This window comes from Bactrocera tryoni, chromosome 5 (genome assembly GCF_016617805.1).
Source record: "Bactrocera tryoni isolate S06 chromosome 5, CSIRO_BtryS06_freeze2, whole genome shotgun sequence".
NCBI classification, from domain to species: domain Eukaryota; kingdom Metazoa; phylum Arthropoda; class Insecta; order Diptera; family Tephritidae; genus Bactrocera; species Bactrocera tryoni.
Window position 1 is genome coordinate 32,760,730 of NC_052503.1, and position 23,619 is coordinate 32,784,348.

A 23,619-nucleotide genomic window follows, 5' to 3' on the forward strand; every position below is an offset into this window, starting at 1 on the left:
CAACTCCTCTTTAAATAGTAATAACAAAATTGACCAATTTAGCGCAACAGTTCACGTTTGATAATATGTTTTTGGTTTATTTACTATTTCTTATTGTTTTTTTTTTTGTGTCTCCTGCAGCACACGCATTTAGGATGATAATTGTTATTGTATTTAATTATTTTGCTATTATTAACATTTCACTTTAGTTTTTTATTAATAATCAATTCAATTATGTTCCTATGTATGTACTTTGGGATCTCTAAAAAAATATATTATTCCTAGTAACGTATCCTAAAGTGTTTTAAATTCAAACAAATTACTAAAGTGCAGTGAAACCTACAAAATTATTCAGCCAATATTGTTTTATGTATAACGTTTTTGGTTTTTGTAATATTTATATGCCAAGGCGCCTAAATGTATGCAAGCTTTTCAATTCAAATTGACTGTGCGATTTGGAAAGTGGTTGTTAAATTTTTTCGAACTGAAATTTTTGATTGAAAAATGTAAGTATGCAATTATTTGAAGACAATCTCTGCTTTATTTTCTAAAAAAAAGAAAGTTTTCAAAAAAGGGAATTTTTCAAAAGCAGTTTTTAAAAATTTTATGTTTTGTCTTGAAAAGGAATTTAAAAATAAAAATAGTAAGTTTCATGATATGTTAAAAAAAACTGCCTATATGTAGGCAATATAAATTTTTGTTTGCTAAAATACTTGAAATGTGCCGTTATTTATCTACTATCAAAATTTTACTTAACTGTAACATAACTTTGTTTTAATTATGCAAAAATTCAAAGCATATTTTTTTAAACTTTCTGAACTTTCTAAAAAAAATGTGAAGTTATCAAAACAAATTTGAGTTTTTCAAAATTTATGTTTTGTCTTGAAAAGAAATTAAAATAATTTTATAATTTGTCTTGAAAAAACCCGCTTAGGTGTAGGCAATATTAATTTTTTTCTTAAACCTTCTTAAAAATGTTCCGTTATTATTCTGTCACCCATACCTTTATTTTAAATATATAAAATTCAAAGCATATTTTTTAAACTTTTTTGAACTTTTCTAAAGAAATTATTTGTTTTCAAGACATAATTGCATTTTTTAAATGTTCAAAATTTTATGTCTTGTCTTGAAAAGGCATTCAAGATAAATTTAGGCATTTTTCAAAGTTTCATTACTAGCTTCCTAAACTGCCTGGATGTAGGCAAGATAGATTTATGTTGCTAAGAAATTTCGAAATGTTTTCAAAACAAATTTGAATTTTCAAAATTTTATGTCTTGTCTTAAAAAAGAATACACTTTTTTTTTCAAATTTAAAAAAGCGCCTAGATGTAGGCAAACTTTTTTTCAAAATAAAAACCGCTTAGATGTAGGCAATACAAATTATGTTGCTAAAAATTCTTGAAATTGTACTTAATCGTAGCATACTTTTATTTTAATTTTTTTTATTTTTTTAAAATTCAGCAATTGTTTTCTTTTTTTTGAAATTTCCAAAATATTTTCAAAAAAAAATTAAAATATTTTTATTTATACTATCAGTTTATTAATCTATCATCAACATTTACCTAATCATAGCATACCTTTAGGCGCCTTAGCACGCTTTTTAAATTGCTAAAACGTCATTTCGTGTTCGTTGAATCGAACAAGTGCTCAATAATTGAATAATTTACTATTTTGCAATCTATTTTGACTTTAATATTTAGCAAACATTTTAAGCTTAGCACTACTACCAATATCTGTATGTATGTTTGTATGTATGCAACTACGCGTATGGCGTTAGTAATTATCAGTTAAACTACTTTGCTAAATTATTGTACAGTGTCTTTTAAAAATGCTCCAACAGCTAACGGTATCCACTTCCACACACAGTCTGGCAACTCTGGTAACTAGCAGGGAATTTGAAGCTTAAAAAAAGGCAGAGCCAACAATTTGTGTGCTTTCTTCAAGATTCAAAATTTTCATTCAGCAATATTATGGCGGAATATTTCGAAAGTTGCTAAATGTTTTCATTTCCGGTTCATTAGTTGCCAGCTGCTTATGCACAGATATCCATTTTCTGAACTCCAACATCTGCTTTCTGCTCTGAGCGTTTTTTTTTTTCTTTTTGGTTTTTGTTTTTGGTTTTTTAGCATTAACTTAAATGTATGTATGTACGCGTACGTATGTTAGTTCATATGTATGATTTGTCGGTGTATATGTTGATTTGTGTGCAAATATGTGTGTGCTTCGTTGTTGTTGCTGTGTTGAGTGCGGCTGCGTTGTGAAGCGCCTAAATTGCTGCTACTACTGTTGCTGCTGCTGCCCTTACGGCTGTGACTGGTTTACTTTCAGGTGCCATTTTCAGTCACCAAATTGAAATACGATGTCGCGCTATAGTTGAATAGCTCAAAATCATATCTGCAAGAAAAAATACGAAAATATTATTAAATAAAATCACTGAATGTTTGGCTGATTGAATGCGTGGTTGAAGGTTTAGCGAATACTAGTGCAGATCACAGCAATAAAAATGTGATAAATAGTATGAAAAAGAGTTTTCAAGTTATTGGTTTAGTAGTAGAAAAGCTGATCCGACTGAATTGCCAATCAAAATAATCATATCGCTAAGAAAACGGTAATAATTTAAATATATTGAATTATCAAATGCTTTCATAATCTGACAATAACTTTCCTTCTAGTTCAAAAAGGTTGTCTGTTTACCATGCGACGTTATATCAATTCAACTTCTTTGATCAATGGTTTTACCTAACCTTCGGAAGACAAATCTAGTCGGCGAATTGGTTTTTGAAGTATGTATTGCATATTGAGAGTTAGGAGGTTAGAATAGACTAGATTTTTTAAAGGATCAAAATTACTAAAGCACACTTTAAGATCCTAAAAACATGATGGAATTGATAGAAAAGTGAAACTTACTTACTTATTACTTATTTTGCAAGTCCGCCATTTTGTGAATTAATTATTAATTATTTAAAGCAGAAAACCTATGCTCCCTAGAAAAAGCTTGTTTCGAAGATTGATCCAGTGGCCGTAAAGATCCTTAAAATGAACCTAAATGCTTTTGATCGAAATAGCTGACTTTTTATTATTATTAAATGATGCCAATTAGGTGTCACAATTAAGAGAATTTTTTCTAAATCCATCCAGAAACGCTTTCTTGTCCTTAAGACTCAAGAAATTGCTCGTAAGAAAGAATTATTTGAGATTGAAGATCTCAAGCTGTGGCTTAGAATATATGGTATAAGTCAGTAAGGAGGAAATGATTGCCTCAGTCACGTAAAGAAATGTTCTTGGAGTCTTTATAAGGGGGAGGGCTTTAGAAAAGACCACACTTGCAAAGAAACTCGAAAGCGTTCAACGGGCGGAATTCATCCGCATGTTTGGTGCACTAAGGTCCGCTCCAACCGTAGACATCGTCGGAAGGTGTACGTCTTCCAAAGTTGCTATCAGAGAATCTGGCTTCTTAAAAATATCTTAACACTCGGATATCCTCACACACTTTGACTGAATCACTTCGATCATGGAGTCGCCAAACCGAACTCTGGCGGGTCCTTCTCTGCCCATATACCGACGAGAGAGTTGTGGCTGGAGGAGAGGGTCAATAAGCTTCTTTACAGATAGGTCAAAGTTTGGGAGGGAGGTTGGTACTCTCTATCAACTCCAGCTTCGGACTTCCTCACTATTACACTGTCTTCCAGGCCGAGGTTGCAGCCATTAAAATAGCAACAGATCTACTGCTCCGGAGTGCAGCCTCTTTCAGAGAAGTGACCATTCACTCAGATAGCAGAGCGGCGATACTATCCTTGAGCTCATTAACAGTGCATTCAGGGTTGGTCGAGGAGTGCTTAACCTCACCATCAATAATATCGTGTGTCTTTGCTATAAGACTGGTATGATGCCAGGCCATAGAATCGCAGGAAATTGCAAAGATGATGAGATAGAAAGGAAAGGTACCTTAGAACCACTATCGGTAGAATGATTCCGTATCCTCTTGAGCTCTATTACTAGATAGCTGGCCACGCGGAAGCTTGATAATAAGAATATATTGACGGCTACCTTGTTTTTTTATTTTTAATAGGAATTTTTGTTTTTGTTTCTAATAGTAAGTATTGATAATAAATGCTTGGCCACCATTGGTACATGCAAAAGCCTTTTGGCCCAAGATCGATCACAAGAGATCTAGTTGTGAAGTTTTTAACAGGCTATTGCCTTTTTGGCGTCCATGCTGTGAGGTTGAGAAACTTACCAGACGCCATCTGCAGAAGCTGTATGGAAGAAGATGAGGTGGAAACAAATCAAAACTTTTTTTTTACTGTCTCTCGTTTGGGAGGTCAAGATTTAGCCTATTCAATAATTTTGATAATAGCCGTCATCGATTCGCTATTTCTCTGCTTCCTATCTTTAATATATCCGTCTGTCTGTATATATACGAAATAGTCCCTCAGTTTAAGATATCGTTTTGAAATTTTGTAAACGTTATTTTCTCTTGAACAAGCTGCTCATATATCGGAACTGCCGATATCGGACCACAATAACATATAGCTGCCATACAAACTAAACGATCGGAATCAAGGGCTTGTATGGAAAACTTTCGCATTTGGCGTGGTATCTTCAGAAAATTTGACATTGATTACTGCTTATGGTAATAACATAATCTCCGAAGAAATTTTTCAGATCGGTTAACTATAGCATATAGCTGCCATACAAACTGGACACATAGTTACTAAAAGAAATGCACCTGTGAAGGGTATATTAGCTTCGGTGTAGCCGAAGTTTACGTTTTTTCTTATTTTTAAGTTTCTTCGCTCTACTTCTAAAGTCTGAACTTATATTTGTAAATACAAGCAAGCAAAGGAGTTAAACCTATTTCAAGGATTTTGTTTATCAATAATCTTATACTCACTTATAATATTGATACAGTCCCTGCAATTCTTTTGGCGTTAACTTTGAGTAGAACGACTGCAGCAACTCCTGCGTATTCTTGCCCTTGCCCGCATTGCGCCACTCCGGCGCTATGACACGCGACAAGCCAGTCTTGTTAATGAGATATAATTGATCCTCGTCCAGTGTGTCGAACTTCATGATCACATCGAAATTGATGAGACAAGGCGTGCAGAACATCGTCGACGAGACGAAATGCATGTCAATTTGAACGCTGCCATGCTTGATTTGCACCAAAAGCCAACGTACAAACTCGGGGAATGTTGGATATCTGGGTGAGTTCATATCCAAATTCTATGAAGTGTGAGAAGAAAAATTAATTTGAGGTTTAAATAATGGTTAAAATTATGTATGTATATGTGATTATGAGTTTGTTTGTATGTTTATAAATATGTACGGATATATGGTATATAACTGCATAAATATTTAGTTGAGGCTAGCTTAAGAATTCAAAAAATATATAAACAGTATGTGTATATAACGCACTTAAAATGCTCAGATATACACATATACATATTATATATAAATTTGCAAACAGTTACCTACAGTTACATAAATATGCATACATATATAGTGTACATATATATTTTTTTATTGTCGAACGCGTGCCTACTCACTTTGCTGCGATATTTGCGCACAATGCGCCGTCCCAGCTTGTCGTGATAGGAATGCGGTATGGCAAATACCATCTTATCACGATATGCACTCAATAGCCTCTCGAATGGATGGCGTGCTATCATGAATGTAATCGAGTCATTTTGTGCTTCTCGCAGCTGAAAAAACAACAACAAAAGCCACAAAACATATATATTATTCAAGCAAATATCCATAGTATGTATGTATAGATGTGTGATTATAGTTGCAAGTGTGTGGGTGAAGTGTTGTCACCAGTAATTGATTATAAAATAGCGTCATTTAACTGATGGACTGTCGTTTACCGTTACACAAGGATACGTGAATAACAAATTAGTGAATAGCATATTATGTATGCGTATGGATGTGTGTGTGTGTGCTAATTCATGTAATTTCATGCGCCGAAAAGAGGACAAAAATGGTAGAGAAATTGTCGGGCCAAATAAATGTTCGTGAGGACGGCATTCGTGAGTCATTTAATATTGAATAACGGTAAATTGTAATTACATAAATAGTTGAGCGAATAGTTTAAAATTAAATATTTGATTAAATTTAGCTTAAGAGGTCAGGCAAGCCTTGACCTTAAACAAAATCGATTTTTTGTTGTCCTAAAATACACTTTAGTCCAAAAAAACATTCTTAAATTAGGAAATTCGTTTTTTCGGTAAACAATTTAAAAGTTTTTCACAACACCTCAAGTTTTCGGAGAAGTAAAGCTAAGCACGGACGAACTTCACTGACAAACTTTATTATTGAAAATATTCCATTTTTTCTTTTGTTTCAGAAGGTTAGGTTAGGTTATTCTGGTAGGCCAATTAGTCACGTAAAGACCAGTTTTGGTCCTTTGCGATACCAGATGGAGTTCAGTTGCTAGGTCCAAAAGAAATAGTCATCTTTTATGATGCCTGCCCTTGACGCGAATTTTAACAAACTCTGCGGCCTCACTGTCGATACCTCCTTCAATGTATCCTATTTCCTACAGTCTTCCCGATCTGTCAGCCCCATCTTGCGGTCGTGTCGCCACCAGACAGTGCCCAATTAGTATTCCATCATGTTCCTACAGTCTCTTCTATAGAATGCCAAAAGGAATCTTGTGTACTTGCGATCTACCGTTTTGCACATAACTTTTACTGTTTTGCACCCAAGTAGTCCGTTCTATAGTTTTTTGACTTTCTTTAGCATGCTTCTGTCGAGATCGTCGTATAGACAATGTATGGGTTTCCCAATGTTGATCACATTTTCGGTAGTTGGCCGTACAACATTATTGGCAATCTCGTTCCCTATTTAATTGCCCTCCATGGGCTTTGTGGCCTGGGACCCAGTAAAATTTAAGTTACTTGCTTCTGGTAACGCTTTTCACTGCTGCCCTGCTTCCCAAGACACTTTTGACCTATATGCAATGCGAAGTTACTACCTTGATAGCTGCTTGGCTGTCTACGTAGGTGTTGATTCGGGAATTACATGTAGGTGCATTAGACGCCGGCTCCGTGGCTTTCTCCAATAGCAAAGACCTCAGCTTGAAATATACTGCAGTAGTCCAGCTACTCAAAACGTTGCCTTATGCCTAACTCAGGACAGTATATTCCCGCACCAACTCCTTCGTCCATTTTCAAGCCATCCGTATAGCATATCTTTACGCCAGCCATTTTTCTCTATGTTTACTTTGAACCTTCTTTCGGAGTTGCACCATTACCCACCGCGTTATGGCCGAAAGTTTTATATGTGAATTCTCCTGAAGTCAGTAGTAGTCCCGCCGATTTTGCTGCGCAGTTTTCAGCGAAGGATCTGTAGGTGGAAGGTTTAGTACCAGTTCAAGAGCTGCCGTAGAAGTTGTTCTTAAGGCTCCCGTAATGCACAGCCTAATGAGACACTGAAAGCTTTCCATTGGCAACCGGTAGACCTGCCCACCATACTACTGCACCGTAGAGTGAGCCCCCAGACTGTACCGAGCATCCATCTTCACGCATATCAAGCATTGCTAGCTCTTCTCACTCTTTCTTCTACGTTGTGTTTCCACCGCAGTTTGCTGTCCAAGACTACCTTTAGGTTTTTGGTGCGATCTCATTTATCGAAGGGAACTTCCAAAGAGGAATTTTGTGCTTTCTTGTGAACACAAGAGATACGATTTCCTCGGGCTCAACCCCAAACCCGCTTGTGATGCCCAGTTCTGGACTGTATTGTGAGTGGTGGTCATAATATTGCTAATGGTCTGTAGACACCTACCGTTTATTTAGTCCGAATATGTCATTATCTTAGGAGCTTTACCTTCCAAGTATCTAAGCAGTTTATTCATCACTAATGTCCATAGAAGCGGAGTTAGAACTTCACCTTGCAGAGTGCCTCTACAGACTTTCTTGGTCATTTTAGTGTCGGTTCATTCTGCTCTTATCCTATCCAACCCCTATTGACTGGATACTATCCAGAACAGATACCACAGAGGCGTTGTTGGACGCTTTAGAAATGTCCCGGATCGCTCCAAGAGCTAATCTTATATTTGAGAGCTCTTTCAATATTAAATACCAGTGTATGGAGTACAGTGTCTACTGATCTGCTGTTCATATATGCGTGCTGCGCCTTGGAAAAGCTTCTAGGAGGCGCTAATGTGTGTGTTTCAGAAAGTACGAATTCCTCGAAACACCATCGACCACCGAGGTCTTCTTGAAATGGATGATTCCGAACATTGGCCCAGTGAAGATCGTTTTGTATAAAAAAAGTCAATATTGCATTTGTTTGGTGTACGCAACTATATGTTTAACAAAGCCCGATAGAAAGGAATTTTTCATACCCTCGGAATAATAGGTCAACAAGTTTTAGAAAGGCTTATATCTACTTAGTCATTCCTGCGACAGAGGCAAAACGTAAACAAATTTGTATATATATATACATATATATGTATATTTAACATAGCAGTTTATAATTTTCATTAGAAAACCCGTATTTGTAACACCCTGTATTAATAAATATGAAATCAATCACCTACCTTCTCAATAGAGAGACGAGGATAACGTTCCCGTGCCAAAGTGAGGAACACTTCTTTGGTTCGTTGTAAGAATTCCGGCGAATAACCAGCTAATACATTAAAATTGTACATCCACGATGAGGAGCCGGCTTTGAACACATTGCACCTGCGGAAAAACATTTTTTAATACGATGAATAAAATGTGCGCAATCAGATTTCATTTCAATACACTAACCATATGATGTGATATTTTTTATTGACTAAAAACTCCCAAGCGTTGGGCTTGTGCCAGGTGTCGTTACCTATGGAGAAAAAAGATAAATTGAATTATATTAATATAATCTCTTACACTTAAAGAAATATTTCGAAAACTGAGTTTTGCAGTAGTGTAGCAGCGGGCTACATTCAAAAGCAAGGAGATCGAATTCCAAATGAATTGAACCCAAAGCAAGTTGAAAGACGATTTTGCATGTCATAAATGCTGCTTGAATGCAGCAAGACAAAGTCGTTTTTGCATCCGATTGTGACTGGTGATGAAAGATGGATATAAATGGAGTATATTTATGGCCAATGAGCTTAATCAACAACAAAGCAGTATATTTGTGACGCCAACGTAATGCTCTGTATTTGTGGGGATCAGAAGGCCGTCCTCTATTATGAGATTCACAACCCCCGCATCAAATTGAAGCAAGTGATGCATAAAAACGACTGGAATTTGCGACTAGATATGAGGCAGTAATTCTTTAAAAGGCAATGCTCGACCTCTTGTTGCAAAACTGGTTAAAAATTATTTGGCTTTTATAGCCCAAACCTTACTCCTACTGACTTCATCAAAAATTGACTTGATTAATTTTTGGCCGCTAAACCGTGGCTATTCTTTTGGGATATACGGAATATACAGATTTAGCAGAGCGAAGGGAAAATGTTATAAGTAGTTTTAGATGGGAAATACTTTGAATAATACTACTGGACATGGTTATCTTAAATAAACGTACAAATTTTGAAAAAAAAATCTGAAGGAGTATACATACATATATCTAATAATGGGTTGTCAAAAAAATCTTGCGGTATTTTTATTGATTTTTTTTTATTGAAATTGAAATGAATTTTTGATGACTCAAGCCCAGCTCTTGACAAAAGCAGTATATTTGTGACGCCAAAGTAATGCTCTGTATTTGTGGGGATCAGAAGGCCGTCCTCTATTATGAGATTCACAACCCCCGCATCAAATTGAAGCAAATGATGCATAAAAACGACTGGAATTTGCGACTAGATATGAGGCAGTAATTCTTTATAAGGACAATGCTCGACCTCTTGTTGCAAAACTGGTTAAAAATTATTTGGCTTTTATAGCCCAAACCTTGCTCCTACTGACTTGTCCTTTATTTGCGGTATATGCAGAACGCTCTTGGGTATCAAAAATTGACTTGATTAATTTTTGGCCGCTAAACCGTGGCTATACTTTCGGGATATACGGAATATACAGATTTAGCAGAGCGAAGGGAAAATGTTATAAGTAGTTTTAGATGGGCAATACTTTGAATAATACTACTGGACATGTTTATCTTAAATAAACGTACAAATTTTGAAAAAAAAAATCTGAAGAAGTATACATACTAGGGTGATTCAAAAATATTTTTTTTTTTTTTTTTCAATTGGTACTCGCAAAAATAGGTTCCTAGACACCTCTAAGAAAGCCTCTCCAAATATGAGTTTTTAATTGTAACGGTAAGGTCCTCCGCCTAACAGTTTTCTATTTTTTCTTATTATCAGATAGAAAAATTTATATCTCGCTTCCAACTACTTGAAAAAATATCTTGTTAATTAGGTTTTGTAGGAAATTGAATGCTCTAAAATATGGTCCCTTATGATTTTTTCATAAACCCAACCGTTTAAAAGATATTAACGGTTGAAATTTGACTATTTTTGGAAAAATTTTGTATTTCTTATGAATTTTATAACTCAATGAAAAAAAATTATCTCATACGAGTAAATGGTCAATTAATCCCTGCCACAATGTCATAAACGTTTTTCGAAGCACCGCTATCAAATTTTGTTAAGATTTGTTTCGACCGCTCGACTCAATTCTTTTTTCATTTACAAATTACGTGAAGTTCAATGTGAACTAATTGGCGCCGCAATGGCCGAGTTTAACATATATTTTTCAAAAATTTCGGAATTACTTTGTTAATAGTGTATTGTTTGTAACAATAAAAAATTCTATTAAAATATTTCATTTTTTATATGAGAAAAAAGTTGTTAAAAAAAGGCTATATTTTACCCTAGGAAACCCATCTAACGCCTTAATTTAATTTTTTGGTCGAGAAGAAGTTAAGTTACTTCAAACAACACAAATAGTGTGCATATATCAAAACGTTCTGAGTGTGCATAGCATCAAAACTGTAAAGTAATTTACGATAAAATTGTCAGTTTCCAGATTGCAAGTATATAAGTGATTACTAGTGTTGCCAAACCCAAAATATAAAAGGTAAACTATGTTTTTGCGGATATATTTATTTATAAATTTCACTTCATTTTAATTACTTATTTTTTTTTTTCTAAGTACTTTGCTTATTTTCTAAGTTTTTCTGCGCTCTCTCTATCAATACTGAATCACCACAAAATATTTACAAACAAAAATATATAAACACTTAATACTGTAAATACTTGTGCTATATTTACCCACGACATCCAGTCCGAATTCGGTGCATTTCTCCTGCAGCAACTTACGCCGCCGCTCCATGCGTTTCTCGACGCGCTCCACGTCGATCGGGGCGAGCGTGTGCACGGCATCTTCTGGCAAAACTGGCAGGTGTGACTCATTAACATACTGAATGCATAGAAAAAGAGACCAATATAAAATGTAAAATATGAAAAAAATTGTTTGCAAACAAACCGAATACATGCTAAATACGCGTACGTAATGAAAATTGTTTGTGTTGCTAATAAGAAAGTATTACAATACTTAACTACTAACCATAGAGCGCACACGGACGGCGGCACACTAAAGGGAAATGCATTAAATGTCTGATTTATGGGAAAGTCATTAAGCGTACAAAATGCATTTGGGGGGGCGTGATGACGGGTGGTGTGGCGGGCGGTCGGTAGTGCTGGTGGCTGTTTGTGTTTGGGTACGGTGGAGGTACAAATGTGCACGACGGGGCGTATGAGTAATAAACACGTAGTAAAATGTTGGACGCTTGATTGGTTGTGTAGTATGAGCGCTAACACTAAGAGCGGGGTATGGCGGAGTGTGGCGTGATTTTGACAGCTTGCGGCTACATGTTTTGATTTTCAATATATACTTATGTATGTGGATCGTAGGGTTTAATGAGGAATTTTGATCGACGGCGACTATATATGTAAATTTTTTCGTTTAATAATATTTTACTGGGCAAATAAATAGTTGTGGGTGATCAACACAGTTATGCTTGCGGTTTTAGTTTACTAAAATTATGCAAAAAGTTTTTGTTTGAGTTTTGCGTTGAGTATTTACAATGACTACAGATTAGTTTGCTGATTGATTGGTTGCGCGTGTGCATGTGCCCAGACAATGTGTGGCACTAAGCGTTAATTAACAGTTATGTAGTTACATATGTATGTATGTAGTTAGCTTGCAGCAATGCAAATGTAATGCTAATGCATGTGAATGCGTGTGTATGTGTGTGCGTATTGAAAACGAATGCTTCAAATTCTTACTTGCTGTTTGCATACAAACGAGTATTATTTGTTACATATTGGGTAGTCGAAAAAGTCTTTTCGTATTTGTGAACAAACTTCACTTGTTTTATTTTATAATTATACTAGTAAATAAATGAACAAATATGTAACATTTTGGTTAACCACTTTTTGTCGTTTTTCCGCTAGAGAAATTATTCCATCAGTCCAAAACTTTCATCAATGTAAATCGAAGTTTCGAAATTTCTAGTACGAAAGCGAGCGATTGTTGTGCTACACGAACTGATACAGCATCATCTCCGTAAACTTCACAAATTTCATTGGTGGCTTGCGTTGCATCCTTCCCTTTTTTATACAGAAATTTCAAAATATTGCGAGTTTCTTCATTATTTTCACTCATTTTTGAGCGGCTGTAACTTTTTTTCTACTTCCCCAAATCCAATTTCCTCTTCTGTTAAATAAAGCTTAAAGTCTTACCTTTTTAATACTATATGGTATGACACAATGTGATTACTAGCACTGGAGATATACGACTGCAACCACAACTGTTGACAAAATACGAAAAGACTTTTTCGACTACGCAATATGTTTGTGTGTATGTTTGTTTGTATGTATTTGTGTTTGTTAATGTACATTTTGCAAACAGGTATATTTACTTTAGCATATTTGTAAAATTTTTTGCGCGAACTGCCTGTCGCCGCTACCGTTAGATCCTTATTTTTCCCCAGCAACATTACCGGATAACGAAAACTTTGATCACCGAAATGATCGTTGAACTTTGTCGCCTAAAAAAGTTGTACGATAATATAAAGATTATTTGTTGTTGGTGTTATTACTGTTGCAACATTTGAGCTAAGTGTGTGAAAATTTCATTGTATTGTACGGAATTTTTACGCAAACGTTTGCTTACTATGTGATTTTTTCGAATTTTTAGCGTATTGCAAAATAGCTGGTGCAAATATAGGGTGCGAATTTTGTATTGAAAAAATTTGGCTTAATAATTTTTGCTTTTTTTTTATAAATTTTCATATTCTTATAAATTGCTATACAATACAATTGAAGAAAAAAATGTGTATGTCTATTTGCACAAAAGCCCGAACTATGAAAAGAAATAACATTACGAGCAACAATAACATGTACAACAAAATGTGTGCACGCTGCACGCGCTTAAAATGTCGCTGATGTTTGAATGTGTGTGTGTGTGTGTCAATGCACGCGAAAGTGCACTATTTAGTGGCGATAAATGGCAAAAGCGTTGCTTTTGGGCGGTACGGGGCGTATGAGTGATAGTGTGTTGGTTTGAGGTACGGGGCGTATGAGTGATATAGCGAGTCACTATTAAAAATATATTTTATAATGAATATACTTGTAGGTAATATTCTTATAAACATGTACACACACGGCATTTCTATAGTGAAGCGTTGCAGCAACTGCGCAGCTGACTGTCACAAGCTTATAATTGATGTGAATGAAGCAAATGTCGTGGGCGAAAGTTCAGCGAAACGTCTTCTATGAGTAGTCAAATCAGCTGTTTGCCAAGAAAGCGTCTAATAAAAAGTTATTGTGTATATTATGGGCAATTAAGTGTCAGTAGTAGCTCATCTCAAGCGCAAATATTTATTTTCTGGCATACAAATACATATTATTACATATGTTTGTGTTGGAAAACTTATAGTTATCTAGCAATAAAATTTGAATACATATTGTATATGTACAAATATATTCTGTGGCTGTTCTGCGTGTTATCCCAATAAAATACTAGACACTTCAAAGCTTGAGTCTTAAGTTTATTGGTATTTATTATTATATATACAAAGTCTATTGTGTATGAGCTCATAAATTTAATTTTAATTACCAACTGTAAATGCAAATAATATTTTACTAAAGATATATATGACAAGTTAATTGCCTTTGAGCTGAACCAGATTTGCAACGTGAACTGGAAAAATGGCATATTAATGGTTGAAATTTAGCTTTTGTGACGACTTTCAACGCCATACAAAGTGAGTGTTTTTTGAAGTAAATACTTCAAAGGGTGTTTAGTAAAATGCCTAGTAAAAAACAAAAAAAAAAAACAATAAAGAACGTTAACCCTTCATAGGTACATTACTAATAGCATGAAAGGGTATACCAAAATATTTCTCAAGAATTTTGATTGGTCAGTTTGCATATCAGCTATACTATGGTGGTCAAATAACGGCGGTTCTGACAGATCGGCAGTTTCGTGGGCAGAAAAGGACGAGTGCAAAATTTCGGAACAATCTCAAAAACGATGGTGTTTTTACAGAGTAATATATGCCTTATAGTGTCTCTGATGTTTCATGTGTTACAAACTTCGCGGAAAACTTAATACACTCTGTTCAAGGTACACAATTTGAGTAGTTAGTTAAGACTTAAGGGAGATATCCCGTGTGACGGTTTCATAAAATCAATTTTTTTGCATAAATCCAATCTAGAGCATTCATAGAATCTGCTGATAAAGTAATTTTTCAAAATTTAATGTAGTTGAAAAGTTATAGCAGTGAGTAAGTAAAGTCTTACACTCATTCATATTCAAACGTGTTTTTCTCGGAACTATATCTTTTGAAATGGCATTCCCAATTTCTGAAAAAAGGTCCAATCGATTGCTTTAAAGTTTTAATCATGGATACTTCGCTCATGTGGATATTACTCTGACAAGAATTTTTGAGAAATATAGAACCGTGTTTTTAGGTAGTGTTAAAAAAGTATGAAATTTTGGGTTTTAATGTTTAAAAGCATTTATGGTAAAAAAACTGAATTCTCAAGATCCTAGTTCCAATAGCTATCTACTTACAGATTAACATGTAATTTATGTATTTATATTTTTTTAGATTCCAGGTTAGGCAGTCTGCTGTAATCGTGGACTCTCTTTATCTACCAATAAATCTCGCAATTAATAAAATATTTTTAATCAAAATGATACAAAATTGCCACTATAGGCTTAATAAATATGTTTATAATAAAAATTTAAATGTTCTGTTTTTTTTATTTCACTATAAAAAAAATCGAAAAAATGTCTAAAGAACAGCCGTCCCACGGGCTGACTCTTTAAAGGAGAACGGTAACAGCGGTCTTTTCAAGAATAATGACCAACACTGGAGGCCCTAGGCAAAGCAAAGGAGCTCTAATTGCTAAATTCAGCCAGTTAACACTGATGTGCGTGGCTCATATATTTGGGACAGCCCTACATCAAAAACCAAGTGCCAATAAAGCAAAGGTATTGTCCAGGCTAAGCGTCATTAGAGTTGCCAGTGAATTTAGAACGATATTGCATAGAGTAGATAGTATTACATTTGGTCTTATGCCGCCGTGTATAATAGCAGACTATTTATATATTGTTATAATTAAGTTTATATCATAATAATAATTGTTATAATCAAAAGATAAGATGTGTTAATTATGTGTTAATTATTAGTCGATACCAATTTTATACACTTTCTTTTCGCAATAAATAAATAAAAGCTATGAATAGACGTCTTACTGCTAACTAGCGGAAAAAGAGGAAATTAGACGAGCATATACCCGTGAAAAATGCAATAAAAAGCGACAAAAATAGGAAGATGGACGCTTAGGACGTACCAACCTGGATTGAAAGGCAAGACGGAGAGAAACTTCTATCAGACGTAGTTCTTGTCGCCCTATGGCGTAGCAGTGCAAAGGAATAGCAAATCATATCTTTTTCTCCTGCTCGAGATATATAGTGAAGAGAACAACCATGGAGAGTATAACAAATCAAGTGATGATGTGTCAGAAAACATTGTGAGTTGCATGCAGCAATTGAACTTTGATAAAAATGAAACAGTACGCCCCAATAATGATCCAAGAACTCAGGATGGAAGAACGGCAGTTGAGAAGCGTAAGACTGAATTATACCTGACTTAATAACCCTGATTTTTTCCCAGCAGTAGTTTAAGAAGACTTCTCCTCCGAAAAAAACAGTCATTGAATGTAATAAGTGAACAGCAATTAAGATCCAAAAGGTCAAAATTACTGTAAGAATAAAATAAAAAATTCGTCTTTGCTACATGGCATACTTAAGTTATACGAGGGCTGCTATATTGTATTCTGGCCTAGGGCAACACTAAATGTTGCCAGGTGCATTCTGACATTTCCATTGGAAACTTTGACATTTCTTAGCATAACATCACTCAGAACGTTTTGTCATTTAATCGTGAATTGTTTTATTTACAGGGAATTAAAAAATTCATCTCGGCCAAAAAATGGAATTAACTCGTGAACATTTTCGTGCGATCATTTTTCACAACTTTCGACGTGGATTATCACGACAAGAGTGCATCGATGAACTAAAATCTTTGTATGGCCATGAAGCACCATCCTATAGCACTGTGAAAAACTGGTACAACGAATTCAATCGTGGCCGACGCTCGCTCAAAGGCGAATTCCGTGAAGGTCGTCCAAAAACAGCCGTTGTGCCAGAAAACATCGATGCCGTACGTGAACTGATAATGCAAGACCATCATGTAACATACCTTATGATAGAGGCATGCCTATGCATTTCTCCCACTAGCATACATTCGATATTGCATGAACACCTGGCCGTAAAAAAGGTTTGTTCTCGTTGGATCCCGCACAATTTGACAATCGCTCAAAAAAAGGCTCGTGTGGATTGGTGAAAAGAAATGCTGAAAAATACGATCGCGGTGCTTCAAAAGACGTTTATAAGATCGTCACAGGTGACGAATTATAGATCTATGCGTATGAGCCCGAAACAAAACAGCAATCGACAAAAAAAAAAAACATTTTCGTTGATAAATATGCTTATTTACATTATTAGGCCCGAAATATATCTATATAGCAACCTAGGTAGTGCACAAACTCTTAAATTCGGCAAATTAAAACAGTAAAGAATGTTCATAGAAGTCTGTAAACTTCGTTTTCTTCTTCTTTACTGGCGTAGATACCGTTTACGCGATTATAGCCAAGTTAACAACAGCGCGGCAGTCGTTTCTTCTTTTCACAATGTGGCGCCAATAGAAGATTCCAAGCGAAGTCAGGCTCTTCTCCACTTGGTCCTTCCAACGGAGTGGATGTCTTCTTTTTCCTCTGCTACCTCCGGCGGTTACTGCGTCGAATACTTTCAGAGCTGAAGCTTTTTCGCACATTCGAATAACATGAACTAGCCAGTCAAGCCTTTATTTTTTGATTCGCTGAACTATGTCAATGTCGTCGTATAACTCTTACAACTCATCATTCCATCGAATGCGATATTCACCATGGCTAATTCACAAAGGGCCACATATCTTCCGCAGAACCTTCCTTTCGAAAACTTGTAATGTCGACTAATCAGATGTTGTCATAGTCCATGTCTTTGCACCATATAGCAGAGCGGAAATAATGAGTGACTTATAGAGTTTGCTTTTTTTTGTCGAGAGAGGACTTTAATTCTCAATATCCTACTCAGTCCGAAGTAGTACGAAGTAGTATTGCCAAGGGTTATTCTGCGTTGGTTTCGAGACTGACGTTGTAGTTGGTGTTAATGCTAGTTCAAGTTCAGTACCAGACTCATTTGCTTCGCGTCCTTGTCCAGCCTGGAGAAAGTAGAAATATCGGCACGGATGTTAAGGCCAACGAAATCAATATCATCGGCGGATGCCAGCAGCAGTACACTCTTTTAGAAGATAGTACCTACTCTATTTAGTTCTGCAGCTCGAATTATTTTCTCCAAGATTAGATCGAAGAGTCGCCTTAACTGAAACCTGTGCTTAGTATATGCATATCAAAACATTGAAGTCTTACTATTTATTGCTCCTATTAGTATGTACGGACATTTGTACATAGACTATGAGTGACTAATAATAAATCAAGTGAAAATCGGCATTAAAACCTCACGTACAATATAATTTATCATCTTGAACAACCACTTAACGTCAATATCTATTACATCGAATTCAAAAACAAGTATGTATGTGTGTGTATACAATAACAATGTGTACACAAGAGATTTTGTATAGAAATTTGTTTATTCACAACATTTTATGGAGAGCAAATATGTATCTTTTTATGTAAGTATGTATATAAATAAACATATGTGTACGTATATGTCATTCGCTTTTCGATTTCCTACACGCTTTTCCGCTAGCAACACCAAAGTCACTAAATTGCGCCCACAATACAAATGCAAATTCAGATGCATTCAGTGAAATGCTACTGGAATGCAACAACAGCAACAATGATAGAACAACAAAAAGTCGTAAACAAATTTCCAAAGTGGCGTATAAAGCAAAGAAAAGCATTCAAAGCAGCTTATATGTGGACATATGTGAGTGCGTGTGTGTGTGTGGGTGTATGAATGCATACAAATGCAATGTACAAGTTTATGGCTTTGCCCCTCAATCGCAGCAACTCGCCCAATGCGCTGTAATCGCTGTCGTGGTCAGTAGTGCCAGGGTCAAGTGCAAGCAGAGTGACAATAACTCGTTGATATGTCTTCCTCGAATGTGTTTGCATGGATATGTGTGTGTGTGCATGAGGTTTGGTTAGAGGTCCCGGAAGACGAACAGTAAAAAGATATAGTAGCTTATTTGCATGGACGGATTAGCACAACCAATTGTGTGAGTGTGTGTTGGCGCTAATTAAAAACGATAAACCGTTAGTTAGCTTTATTGGACGGAACTTGCAAGTGATTTCTGTACTTTACTTGCAGTACATATACATATACATATACATACATACTTATATCGATACAACTATTAAAGAGTAGCTCAGTAGACAGTGTTTATAACTAATTAGATCATGTGTTCTTTGTTAGATAAATTCCTTTACATAGAGTGGCTTAAAATTTTTGTTAAGGTATATCGAGGTGAGTATATTTCTAGTCAGGAAAAAGTGACCCACGTGTTTTGTAAGACGAATAATAGTGTATAGTTGCCAGAATTCTTGCCCTGACTACTATCCAAGTAGAGGTACTTTTACCAAAAGCCGTGGAGAGTCAATATTCGGCGCCGCTCGCAGCAACTCGGACTGGCGTATGGAACGACTTGGCCCATTTTACGTAGAGATCTTAAATTGAAAGCGTACAAAATACAGCTTGTGCAAGAACTGAACCGCTCGACATCGCTTCGTTCTATGGGCTCTTGAAAAGTTCGAAAAAAATCCGACGTTTTCGAGCCAAATTTTGTTCAGCAAGGAGGCCCATTTCAGCTTCAATGGGTATATAAACAAGCAGAATTGTGAAGAGAAATCTGAAGAGATTCAAGAACTGCCATTTCATCCAAAAAAAGACAACGGTTTGGTGTAGTTTGTTGGCCAGCGGAATCATCTGTCCATATTTCTTCAAAAATGATACCGGTGAGAACGTAACCGTTAATGGCGACCGTTATAGCGCCATAATAACCGACTATTTGATGCTTGAAATTGAAGCTCGGGAATCTCGATATTTGAATCTTGGCGATATTTGGTTTCAACAAGACGGCGACACTTCCCACACATCGCATCAATCAACGGATTTATTGAGAGAGTACTTCGATGAGCAGATAACTTCGCGTTTTGGTCCGGTGGATTGACCTCCAAGTTTCGATGATATTACACTATTAGACTTTTGCTGTGAGGACAATCTTGATTCGACTCAGCCTTTAGAGCAAAACATCATGCGTGTTATTTGCCAGTTTTCAGTCAAAATGCTAGAACAAGTCATCGAAAACTCAACGGTTCGACTATCTGAGACGTAGCCGCGGCCAATATTTGAAAGATTTAATCTAATCTAGAGATAAATAAAAAATAAATGCCAAAGAATCTTTCTTTCGAATGATAATAAACATTCCACTTCAAATTTAATGTGTTTTTATACCCTGAACAGGGTATATTAAGTTTGTCACGAAGTTTGTAACACCCATTCTGGGTTATATATAAAGTACATATATAAATGATCAGTATGTTGAGCTTAGTCGATTTAGTCATGTCCGTCTGTCTGTCCGTCTGTATATAAACGAACTAGTACCTGAGTTTTTAAGATATCGTTTTGAAATTTTGGAAACGTCATTTTCTTTTCAAGAAGCTGCTCATTTGTCGGAACTGCCGAGCATATAGCTGCCATATAAACTGAACGATCGGAATCAAGTTCTTGTATGGAAAACTTTCACATTTGACAATGTATCTTCCCGAAATTTGGTATAGATTATTTCCTAAAGTAACAATGTAATCTCCGAAGAAATTGTTCAGATCGGTTAACTGTGGCATATAACACCATACAAACTGAATGATCGGAATCAAATGTTTACATGGAAAACTTCCTCATTTGACGACATATCTTCACGAAATTTAGTATGCGTTATTGTTTATAGAAATAATGTAATATCGGAAGAAATTTTTCAGATTGGCTCACTATAGCATATAGCTGCCATACAAACCGAACGATCGGAATCAAGAGCTTGTATGGAAAACTTTCGATCTTCACGAAACATGGATTACTGTTTAAGGAAATAATACAATCTCCGAAAAAATTGTTCAGATCGCATTACTATAGCGTATAGCTTCCATACAAACTAAACACATAGTTACTAAAAGAAATGCACCTGTGAAGCGTATATTAGCTTCGGTGCAGCTGAATTAACGTTTTTTCTTGTTTTTTTTTTTCAGAAAGGTCTACACGAACTTGTACAATACTTGCTGGTAAAGTTCATACATTTTTAGCTTTACATACATGTTTCGCTAAATGATAGGCGTATGGAAAAAAATATATTTTTTAAACGAAAAACTACATTTTTTTACAAAAAAATCAGCATATTTTAGTTTATACCATTCACTTTGTAAATCAACTGAAAATTTCAAACGCTCGCAGTTGCTATGCTTTCATTTTTAGCTATTCTTTTGAGAGTCTAATTGGGTGCAAAATTGTCCATGACTCTCAATTTTGTGTAAGAATAATTTATTCTTCTGTTAGAAAATAGCAATGACGTAGCATTGTTATTTTTGTTCACACAAAGTAATTAAAGAATAAATTAATTAGTCTACTCAACGACGGCGCTTTGAACAAGGTCACGCATGACCAAGCGTTTACGTCTGTAGCTTGACAAAGCTTGTACATTTTGGGTTTAGTTAATTATAAACATGTACGAACTTTTTTATAGATTTATAGATACATATGTATATTTTAATTTTATGACTTTATGAGCTGTGTTTTAATGTAAACAAATACAAATATTTAAACAGTTGTTTTCTGAGAATTTTTCCATATTTCAAGTAAATATCTATATAGAACCAGAAAAACATTAGCTTTGGCTTAACCGAAACTATAATACCCTTCATAACTATATTTTTTATAGCATAATAAGGTATAGAAAGAACTTTATCTTGATTGTTATATACATACATATGTGTGAAATTTAAAGAAAGTGATTGGACCTTATCAGTTTGGCTTCAGGCCTGGAAAATTAACAACTGTCCAAATATTCACCATGCGCCAAATCTTGGAAAAAACTCGTGAAAAGTGGATCGGCACACACCACCTCTTCATTGATTTTAAAGCTGCTTTTGACAGCACGAAAAATAGCTGCCGCTATGTCTGAATTTGTGTAAACTGACGTTGAGCAATACCAAAAGCTCCGTCAAGATCGGGAAGGACCAACGCAGAATAGCTCAATTGAGAAGTAAAGTCTTCTCTCTATGAACAAAGAGTATTCGACGCGGAACCCACCGGGGTGTGCAGAGGTAGACAACCGGGTCCGTTGCAAAGACCAGGTGCAGAATTGCCTGGCTGCACTTGGAATCTCCAATTCGCGCCAACCGGCGAGAAGGAAGAACGACTTGCGACCTGTTGTAAACTCGGCTAAGCGATTTCTACGCCAATAAAGAAAAAGTTCGGGTATATACTGACGGACAGATGTACATGGCTAAATCAACTCAGGTTGTCAAATACCGAGCCTTATACCTTATACACATAAAATATTTAATACCATTCACTTATATAGATATATATACCAATATATATACATATTATATTTTTGCGATAAACAATTTTAGTAATTACTTTGGTCATTATTATTATCTGTTTCAAGAAAAGGCGATAGTTAAGAGCTCATTAGCTTTAGCCTCAAAATATTTATTTTATACAATATTTATGAAATAAACATATTTTTGTGTAGATAAACATACACCAGCGCTAAAATATGCGCATAAATTGAGTAAAGTAGGAGAATTTTTCGAATTTATTTTGCACTTGAATTTACACAAGTTGCTGTTTATGCACAAAATATAAATATTTGTGAAGGAAAATTGGAACTTTTACTTTGCTCGGTAATTGCAGTGTTCACTTTGGCTTCGAAAGGTGGCGGCAGTGAATAAGTCCGTAAAATTAATCAAGAATTATTAACAGCTGCTAAATTCCAAGTTATTTGGGAAACAAATGTTTGTACCTTCTGTATAAAATGGAATATGAGATTTTATTCAGTATTAATGAGAGGGAAAATATTGAACTAATTTATAAAAAGTCTAGTCAATTCCATAATTTTTTCCAACATATGGTTTGAGTAATCTGTATATCGTATCGTTCGGGTTACCTTAGATGACATTAGAAATCAACTGTTTTGCACTAAATAAACTTCTCAGACTTTTTCGTGATTGCTTGACTCTGTATTGCTTAGGCACGATGGAGACCAGTAAAGAGAAAATACGTCATATTTTACATTTTTTTTGATAAAGGTGAAAACGGGAGCTTTTATTTAAGCAAGATGGTTAAAAATGTGAAATGTTATGCAAATGGCAATCATGGAAAATTTTGGTTTCATCGTATTTTGATGTCAAATATGCAGCACACCTGGAAGACCAATTACCGCAAATGTCGATAGCTGTAAGCATTAACAGGATTGGTTGGGAGCTAAACATTTCTCAGAAAATCTTTTGAAACCATTTAAATTAGACTTGACGAAAAACAAGCTCGAAGTATAGGTGCAATGGGTTAGCGTCAAAAAACTTTATGCACCGAAATTCCAACTGCGGATCGCTGCAGAATCCTGAGTTACTTAAGACAACGTCAATTAAAAACGATCGTGGTTGAATCGGGATAAGCTCGGAAAAACGATTATCAAGCCTTGATTGGCGGCTAGGAATGTTTCGCTATGTTGTTGGTGGAATGGGCAGCGAATTATCTACTTTGAGCTGCTCTCCTATCCCAAACTGTTAAAAAGTTGACCTTCTGAAGGAAGCAGCAGATGCGGCAAGTATTCGCCAGCAAGAGAGGTCGTGCCTTATACACGGATGGTGACTCACCAGAAGCTCAGGAAAGGATGTTCGTAGGTCTTTATGCGGTTTCCACCTTATAGTCCGTATCGGGGAACAATTAATTGCCGCTTATTCCTAAGTAGGGCAAATGATTTTGTTAGTGAAAATTTTGCCTAAAAAATTGGTAAAAGTCGACTGAATAAGTTCTTTGCTAATAGCGACGACGGTTTCTATGGGAGTGA

The 23,619-nt window shown here is 35.5% G+C and overlaps 1 protein-coding gene across 5 annotated transcripts in view; it reads right to left on the reverse strand.

Annotated features, from left to right (window-relative positions):
- Positions 1-1,990: 1,990 nt before the first annotated feature.
- LOC120777181 (carbohydrate sulfotransferase 9) overlaps positions 1,991-23,619 on the reverse strand; it is a 31,929-nt gene continuing 10,300 nt past the window's right edge. For 4 of the 5 annotated variants that reach the window (XM_040108340.1, XM_040108342.1, XM_040108343.1 and 1 more), the window contains exons 3-9: positions 12,838-12,966; positions 11,186-11,333; positions 8,739-8,805; positions 8,525-8,669; positions 5,529-5,684; positions 4,874-5,205; positions 1,991-2,373 (exon numbers count right to left, since the gene is read on the reverse strand). In XM_040108340.1, coding sequence (XP_039964274.1) covers positions 2,304-2,373; positions 4,874-5,205; positions 5,529-5,684; positions 8,525-8,669; positions 8,739-8,805; positions 11,186-11,333; positions 12,838-12,966 — 1,047 coding nt within the window. In that variant the 3' untranslated portion in view covers positions 1,991-2,303. The remainder of the gene's footprint in view (positions 2,374-4,873; positions 5,206-5,528; positions 5,685-8,524; positions 8,670-8,738; positions 8,806-11,185; positions 11,334-12,837; positions 12,967-23,619) is intronic. The other variant, XM_040108344.1, reaches the window with a different exon arrangement.